At 46.6% G+C, this 8,650-nt stretch overlaps 1 protein-coding gene across 2 annotated transcripts in view; it reads right to left on the bottom strand.

Moving 5' to 3' along the window:
• Positions 1-516: 516 nt before the first annotated feature.
• EXOC4 (exocyst complex component 4) overlaps positions 517-8,650 on the bottom strand; it is a 309,659-nt gene continuing 301,525 nt past the window's right edge. The window contains exon 17 of one of the 2 annotated variants that reach the window (XM_053943114.1): positions 517-1,776. In XM_053943114.1, the coding sequence (XP_053799089.1) occupies positions 1,423-1,776 (354 nt within the window). In that variant the 3' untranslated portion in view covers positions 517-1,422. The remainder of the gene's footprint in view (positions 1,777-8,650) is intronic. The other variant, XM_053943113.1, reaches the window with a different exon arrangement.

Raw genomic sequence — 8,650 nt, 5'->3', positions numbered from 1 at the left:
CACATCACTCTCACACCTCAAAGGGTCTCAAATGGGATTTCCTTGTCCCAGGCAGCTCCTTTTCCCTTTCCCAAAGTCTGGGTAGGGAATATCCAGCATTCCAGGGCCTCCACGTCGCAGTGTCCGAGCAGGTGAACCCAGATCTGTGATCCCAGGAACGCCCCATCACCATCCCTCGTGGAATTCTCCCCCCTCCTGCAAACCCATCAGGGAGAGGGAGGAACTCCTGCAGTTAATGGCCGATATTGACACGAGAAAAATTTGGATTATGAAAAAAATGAGGGAAAAAAACCCTTGGAAGATTCCTAACAACAAGAACTGATGGGTTCTGCTTCTTACATGGATGGTGAGAAGCCTCTGGAGTAGGTCTGTGGTAGCTGAGGGTTGGACCAAGTGACTCAGAAAATCATTTCCACGCTGATGGAGCCTTGGAGAACACTGAATTTGGGCCTGGAAAGGAATCTTTTAAACACCTCAGGAACGACGGTTCTTAAAAATAGCCAGACAAACCACCAGGGCCTTAAAACATCCTTTAATTCTGCAGTTTTAAGGTTGACACACAAAGCACCTACAGCTCAGAGAGAACCTTTCTCAGCACAGGAAACCCAGCTGGGTCCCCAGTTTTCTTGGCAAATACAAATGCAGTGGAATTCTGGTTTTGGAGGAATAAGGAACCTTTTGCCAGGTGAATTTAGAGGGTCAAGGCAGGGCAGAATTGGTGCCCTGGGTGTGCCTCAGACCCTGGATTTGGTGCCCTTCCTGCCCTTGCTGATCATTGGTGCTGAGCTACACAACCCTGCCTGTCCTTCCAGTGCATCGAGTGACAGCCACAAAATATCTCTGGAGCTGGGGGGACTCAAAGATATTATTCAGGACAAGAGAAGGAAGCTTTTTTGTTATTTTACATTGGCAATTTTCTCCTGCAGGAGCCGGCGCCAGATGGCTCAGGGATAATGAAAGAGGAGAAGTGGAAACAAATGGTCTTGTGTTACCTCCCACGTGGAGAACTGGCTGATCACCACCTGAGGGGACAAACAATCGCATCTTTTAGCAGTGGAAACAGCGGGAAACTTCACGTGGGTACAACCTGGAGAGAGCACTAGCAGAGCTGAGCAGGCTCCAAGAAAGATCTCCAAACCATCAAGATCCCACGTGTGATCAACAGGTCTGGGATTGACTGGCAGGGTGCTGATTATTTAGTGTGGTCCGAACTTCCAAGACCCAATTTTCCCTTCTCCAGCCCCCACAGCTCCCTTTACATCTCCAGGCAAAGCAGCAGCAACAGAGCAAAGCCGAATACCCCACCCCAAACCCCACTGGGGTTCCCGCTGTGGAATCACTTTTGGGAGAACACTGAAGAAGCGTCACGTGGATACACACCAAAACCACCCCAACCCCAAATCTCAAATGGCACTTCCCTCCTCACCACAATGCCCGGAAGATTCCCGCTTTTTCTTTGATTGAAACAGAACAAAACCGACAAAAAGAACTCGGAGGTGCCACCCGCCAGCCGCGGGTGACGTGGGTGGCAGCGGGGGTCACACGGTGGTGATTTTCTTGTCCTTGGTGGCCTGTTTGATGGCAGCCTGCTCGCAGATGATCTCCTTGAGGCGCTGCAGCCTCATGTTCTGCGTGGTTTGGTCCCCCACGCCCGTCTGGCTGCGGTGCAGCAGGTTCAGGGCGTAGATGTACTCCAGCTCCGTGTACTTCACGCCCTGGTCCACCACCAGGTTCAGCAGCTCGTCCGCTGTGTTGTAGAGCATCTCGTAATACTGCCTGCAAAGAGAAAAACACCCTGGTTAAGTTGTGCTTGACGGTCCGGACCTCTGCTTTTGCAGAATTCCATGAGCTGTTGCTTTTATTCAGCAGTGCCATGAGCAGACAAAGCTGAACAAAGCGCAGACATCTTCCTGCTGAAGATCGTCCTAAAATCCCAGAGTGGTTTGGGTTGGAAGGGATCTCAAATCTCCTCTTGTTCCACTCCCTGCCATGGGCAGGGACACCTCCTACCATCCCAGGCTGCTCCAAGCCCCAATGTCCAGCCTGGCCTTGGACACTTCCAGGGATCCAGGGGCAGCCACAGCTGCTCTGGGTAACCTGTGCCCAATGTGGGCAGGTCTTAAAGTCAAAGTTACAGAAATCCCCTTTGTTGAGACTCACAGAATGGTTTGGATTGAAAGAGACCTTAAAACCCATCCAGTTCCACCCCTGCTTTGACCTCCTCTCTTCTCCCCCCAGATATCCATCCCATGGCTGAGCCCTGGGAGCTTTTCCTGCTCAAGCTGATGATCTGGGAAGGGTAAATCAGCTTCCCCGTGCTCAGCCATGCCCAGGTTAAAGCCAAAAGAGATCTTGGGGAGCTAAATTTGCTCTTTGGTTAGGTTTGCCAATCCCACATAATTATTTATTAACCCATTTGTCAGATGACGGACTGAGCTTTTGGTAACTTTTAATTCTTTTCCTTGGTTTTAAACCTCAGCTTTAAAACCACAAAGCACTTGGCCAGCATTCCACGGAGCAGATTCCCCTCACCTGTCCTCCATTTATTTATTCCCTCCATCCTTTACAACTCGCCTTCCTCAGCCACCTCTTGATAATCAAAAGAGGGTTTATAATGGCAGGGACAAACACACTTGTGAAAGGAAAACGAGGAGCCTAAATAAAAAATCACAGAACAAGAGGCTCATCCCACTCCCTCTTTCATATTTCATTATTTGATAACATCAGAGGCTGAGTCCATCAGAGCTGCTTGGGCGAAGGCAAACAGGAGAGTGTCTGATCAATATTTATTAATACTTTCAAAGACAAGGGAGGCAAAGTTGAGCAGACTCTGTAATGGAGTGAATAATTACTCATGCAAATCGGGCTTGGCCGCGGGCGCTGCCATGCCGGAGCGGCAGGTTTTTAATTGCACCCAATTAAAAATGCGCACCTTGTGCTCCTTCCCTGCTGCCTCGCTTGCTCCCCTTTTATTTTAGAGGAAATTTTTAATTAAAAAAATAATCTGATCCCGAGAAGAGTGACAGATGAATCCCGTGTTTGTGAGGTGCAGGAATTCTTCAGCCAGCCCAGATTTAGGACAGGTGAGGAAGGAGCTGTGAGGAGAAGATGGGGCTGTGCTGCTGGGCTTGTCCAGTGGTCAGTTCGTGCAGATTTGGTCCTTTTTTGCCTTTTTTCCCTTTAAGGTGCTCTGTCACCTTGGGAAGGCCACGGATTTTTTTTGCTTTGGAGCAAAACTTCCTTGCCTCCGGATCCCTGGAATGTCCAAGGTTGGACGGGGCTTGGAGCAGCCTGGGATGATGGAAGGTGTGCCATGGCAGGGATGATTTTGGAGGTCCCTTTCCAACCTGACTCATTCTAGGATTGTGGGAATGCAGCTGATGGGAACAAAGTGCCCCAGGGACTCATCCCAACAGAGAAATCCTTTTATTTCCACGTTTACTCTCAGTTATCACTTATTTGTGTTATGCTGAAAAGCACCGATGGGATTTGTTGGGCTGGAACAGGTTCATGGAACAGGTTCTTAGGGAGCATCTCTCCTGAATTCCTATGGAATAAAGAGTTGCTCTTTACAAGGGAATTAATCTGCTCCAAGCCTTCAGCTCTTCAGGATGGTAAAAGAACTTCTCCACTGGCATCCAGCCCCAGTGTTGATGGCATATTTTGGGGAATGAGGAGTGAAGGACTGCCTGAGGGATCCCAAATCATTAATATCCTGCTCAAACAGGATAATTAACTAATTTTGATGGCTTGGGTGGCAAACAATTGTTAATTTTTCAAAAAATGAAATCCATTTCTCATGTGTCGAACTCACATCCCAACCGAGACACCCATGGCCTGTTCCTCTGACCACTGGCAATGGGATTGGGTCCAAAGCTACCTTGAATTTTGGGCATTTTTTGGGACAAAACTGAACTCTCCCTGCTCCCTTTATCCATCTGGAATTGCTCCTGGAAGATCCACCACAACATGAGGAACAGCTCTGTGCTAAGAGCAGACAGGGAAGGTTAAATATCCCTTTAATGGGATGGAAATGGTTCCCACCTGCAGGAAAAAAAACATCCCACGGGGAAACCAAAAGTGCAGAATCCACCTGACCCCCAAACCAGCTTGTTTTGTCAGGTTTTAAGCAGCATTTTTGAAAGAAAGTACAGCAAATTGCCAACCACGAACCCATTCTGCAAGGAGACGTTTGGAGCTTATTTATCTATAGATATCCATACTAAAAAATGGTCTCTTGAACTCTGTTCTTGGAGAAAGAGAATAAAAATTAAGAAGCTTTCTCATTTAGGGAAAAAAAAAAAAAAAATGTCAGGAAAGGCAATCAGGATGAGCCCAGCTCCTCTGAGGGCTATTAATACCATTCTCCATTTAAATGCTAATGTTCACCTCTAACCCAAAAAAGTTTTCAAAAGGTGGCCAGGTGAATTCCAAATGAAATCCTGATTTCCCTGAGAATGACTTGATCTCTGCTTCTTCAGAGGAGGTGATGTTTCAGAATAAAGGATCCCACTTTAATTATCCCTTCCTGATGTAGCTGGGGGCCTGCTCTGCATCAGACAGGAAGGGATTTGCCGGGCAGGAATTCCAGTTTGGGCGCTGAATTAGCCAAAGGGAACCAAACAAAAGAAAAAAAAAAAGGAGAAATATAAATTCTGTCCCTTATCTCCCTCTCTTTTGGGGGATGAGGGAGGTGCTTTGGCAGCACCCAGAATTGCTGCTCTAATGGGAAATCAAAAAGGTTAAGTAGGAAGCACTTATGGAAAAATCTGGATAAAAACTAAATGAGGGGAGAGGGAGACAGGATAGAAGGAAGATTTTATGATGAGGGTGGGGAGGCCCTGGAATAGAATTCCCAGAGCAGCTGTGGCTGCCTCTGGATTCCTGGAAGTGTCCAAGGCCAGGTTGGAGCACCCTGGGATAGTGGGAGGTGTTCCTGCCCATTCCAGGGGGTTGGGATGATATTTAAGGTCCTTCCCAAATGCTGTGATTTTATGAAAAACCACCAGACAGGACAAGCAAGAAACTGAAGATGATAAAAAAGACCAACGCTGTGGTTATAAAATCACTCCATTTTGATATTTGAAGATCATGGTGGAACCATGCCATTTAATTACAGAGGGGGATGAGTGAGGGAAAAAAAAAAAAAAAAAAAAAAAAAGGAAAGAACAGCAAGAAATTAGGTGACTTTAGTCAAGTAATGCAAAAGAAATGGATTTTCAGGCCTGGCTGAAAGAAGAAAATCCCATGGGGATTGGAGTTATTTTCAATATAGTCATATAGTTTCCCTCTGGAGTTATTAGAGGTGGGAATGGGGAAGAGCTGAGAATGGTTATAGGGCACTGGAGATGGGGCAGGAGAGATGAGTTCCAGGCAGGAGTTTGCAAAGACGATTTTGAAAGCTCAGAACACCAAAGGAAAATCCAGGTAAAGCAGCAATTGCTGCAATTTCTGCACCTGGTGGAGGCTGCGGGGATGTTTGCACACACACATCAGTGAGCGGCATTTTAAATCAAAAATCTGCAAATGTGGGAGCTGCTGGTTCCAGCTCCGGAGCTTCTGATGACGAGATGGAAAACAGGGATGGGAGGTGACAGCTGCATCACGGCTTTTCACGGAGTCACAGATGGGTTGGGTTGGAAGGGACCTTAAAGATCATCAAATTCCAACTGGGACACCTTCCTTATCCCACAGGTTGTTCCCACCTGGCCTTGGACACTCACTGGGATGGATCCAGTTCCTCTTTCCAACCACTGCTCATCCTGAACTGCAGCTACAACCCTAAAATAAGGGACTCCACCCCCAGGACACCGTCCCACGAGGGAATGTAAATCCTGATTGTCTTTTCTTCAGATTTCTTCCTTGATTTTCAATCAACCCGGAGCAGTTCTGGGGCCAACAACAGGAATGTTCCTTCTGCACCTCCAGAAGAACCCAGAGTGCTTTAGGGGAGTTCACATCAGAGATGGTTTCGCTGTTCTGGTCAACCTCAGCTCCTCTCAGACACCACACCAAGACCTGGATACTTCTCCTGCATGCCTGGGGTGAGGAATGGCGTGGACTGCATGGTTCCTACATAGCTCCAAGGACTGAAAAAAACCCAAAATGAGGCCAAAAATGTTCCTATCACTGTGATCTCCATCTTCTCTGCGCTCATCTCATCCACAGCCCCTTGGAAGCAGCTGCCCCATCACCACACGTGGCACGATCTGGGGCAGGAGGCAGAGGTGGCTCTGGGACTGTGCTACCACAAGAACACAAAAAAGCACAAGAACACGGAAAACCCCACTTAAAAACCCGAAATGTGCAAAATTCCGAGATGGGAAATGATTTGGGAAACAAAGCAGGAGAGAAAGAAATAAAAGTGAATTTGGAGTACAGTGGTGCTTCACGCTCCTGTGGTAGCTCTGCAAATCACAGCCCTTAATAAATAATCAAGGGATGGAAGGATAATATTGTTTTTTTTTTTTTTTAAAGAAGCTGGAAGAATAATTAAAATTAAGTAATTTATCAAGGCAGGAAAAAATATCAGAGGTGGGAAGGGTACCCCTTGCTCAGTACCCACGCAGGGCTCTGATCAGGTACAGAGCCAGGCAAGAAAAACAAGTGTATTTATTCAAAAGGGCACAAGTGCAGCCTTCTAATTAGAGACAGCCTCGTTAGAAAATCCAATTATTTTCCCTTTTAAAGTTTAAACCACAGAGACAGCGTATGAAGCCCTACATACAAATCAGCTCACCTGGGGGTTGCTTTCTTACACAGACAAAGCCATTTTGGACAAAAACCCCCCAGCCAACACCTCTGGGTGCCACGTGCAGCTCTGTCACTGGATTTGCCACCACTGCAGAGCTTTTTGTCAAAGACAGATGAGAAATCACCTCTTAAATGCAGAATTAATTAGCAAAGGGAAGGGTAAGGGACGTGCAGAACATCACCACCCCCTCCAAAGCTCTCTCCCGTTCTCCCTCCTCCTTTTTATCCTGCCATTTATCTGCCTTATCTATTATTTTCTCATTAATATTTCCCTCTTATTTCCTTTTCCCTTCCTCCCAGGGCTCATCACTTGGACAACGCTGCCCTGCTGGGAACACGAGCTCCAGGGGAGGCTCAGGTGGGAGATCAGAAGGAATTTCCTCATGGAAAAAGTTGGTAAACATTGGAAAAGGCTGCCCAGGGAGGTCTGGAGTCCCCATCCCTGGAGGTGTCCAAGGATGTGGCACTCAGGGCTCTGGGCTGGTGACAAGGTGGGCATCGGGCACAGCTTGGAGGGCTTTTCCCACCTGAACAATCCCGGGATTCTGGGAATGGGGATCTCTGAGCATCCCCACGTGCACGGAGCACTTAAACCCAATCCCTGAACACCTCCGAGCCCCCTCCCGGCGTGCAGTGAGACACAGCAATTACACAGCTTTTCAAAGGAAGGATAAATCCATTAAAGCCCATTAAATAATTCTTCAAAAAACAATGTCTGAGCCACTCCTTGTAGCTCCAAACCGGCTGATCCTAATGAAAGATGGAAATTCTCGCTCTCCAAATGGAACTTTACAGGGTATTAAACAAGCACCCTCAGCACTTATCTAAATCTTTAATTAGTTCTATAATATACTGATGATATCAAGGCTAATTAAATTTATACAGATAAAGAGCAATGAAATTCTAGCCAAGTGAGCTGGAAAGTACATATTAAATAGTAAATTTAATGGCTCAGGAAGATAAATGCAATTTTGTGTAAAAAAATTAAATTCAATTTACATGTTGTATTAAAATTGATTTTGAGTGTGCAAATGATTGGAAAAGATTCTTTTTAATAGATCAGTAAAAGTGTTAATCTGACCTGTTTAAATGTCAGTTATTAATGCCAGCATTTGCAAATAAGCCACACACATTTGCATTTTACTGCATATAGTAAAAAAAAAAAAAATTATCTATACCATCTGCCAGTTTATAAGGAATATTAAGGGATTTTTCCCCTTGCCTCATGCATAAATTGGAGGGAACGTGGAAATGAATGTAGCCTGAAAGAAGAGGGAGTCAGCACTTCCACAGAAAGTGCGGCAGAGATTGCTCCAGTCAGCAAAAAATCCCACGATTTTCGCTTCCCTTTGGGAACAACAATCACTGCAGCAAGCCCCCAGCTTTATTTAGGATCAAGTGACGTGGAACTGGACGTGACTGGGGTGGTGGCAGCTGAGCTTTGATAAACCAGGGGTGGCTGGGAGCTGCCGATGGGTGAAGGACACAATGGGATCTGCCTGATGGGGACAGAACACTCAGAACTGGGGCAGAAGCTCAAGTAGGGCTTTCAAATCAATGTTTGCCAGTAGTAGGTCATGGTTGGGTTCCACAAGTCAATGTCTGCCTGGGGTAGGCCGTGGTTGGTTTCTGAAATTAATGTCTACCTGGGATAGGTCATAGTTGGGTTCCAAAAGTCAGTGTCTACCTGGGGTAGGCCATGGTTGAGTCCAACAAGTCAATGTCTGCCTGGGGTAGGCCATGGTTGGGTTCTAAAAGTCAATGTCTGCCTGGGGTAGGCCATGGTTAGGTCCAACAAGTCAATGTCTGCCTGGGGTAGGTCATGGTTGGGTTCTAAAAGTCAATGTCTGCCTGGGGTAGGCCATGGTTAGGTCCAACAAGTCAATGTTTGCCTGGG

The sequence above is a fragment of the Vidua chalybeata genome, chromosome 5 (genome assembly GCF_026979565.1).
Source record: "Vidua chalybeata isolate OUT-0048 chromosome 5, bVidCha1 merged haplotype, whole genome shotgun sequence".
Taxonomy (NCBI): domain Eukaryota; kingdom Metazoa; phylum Chordata; class Aves; order Passeriformes; family Viduidae; genus Vidua; species Vidua chalybeata.
Note: the sequence above shows the minus strand (reverse complement) of the source record. Positions and strands in the feature narration are given on the sequence as shown.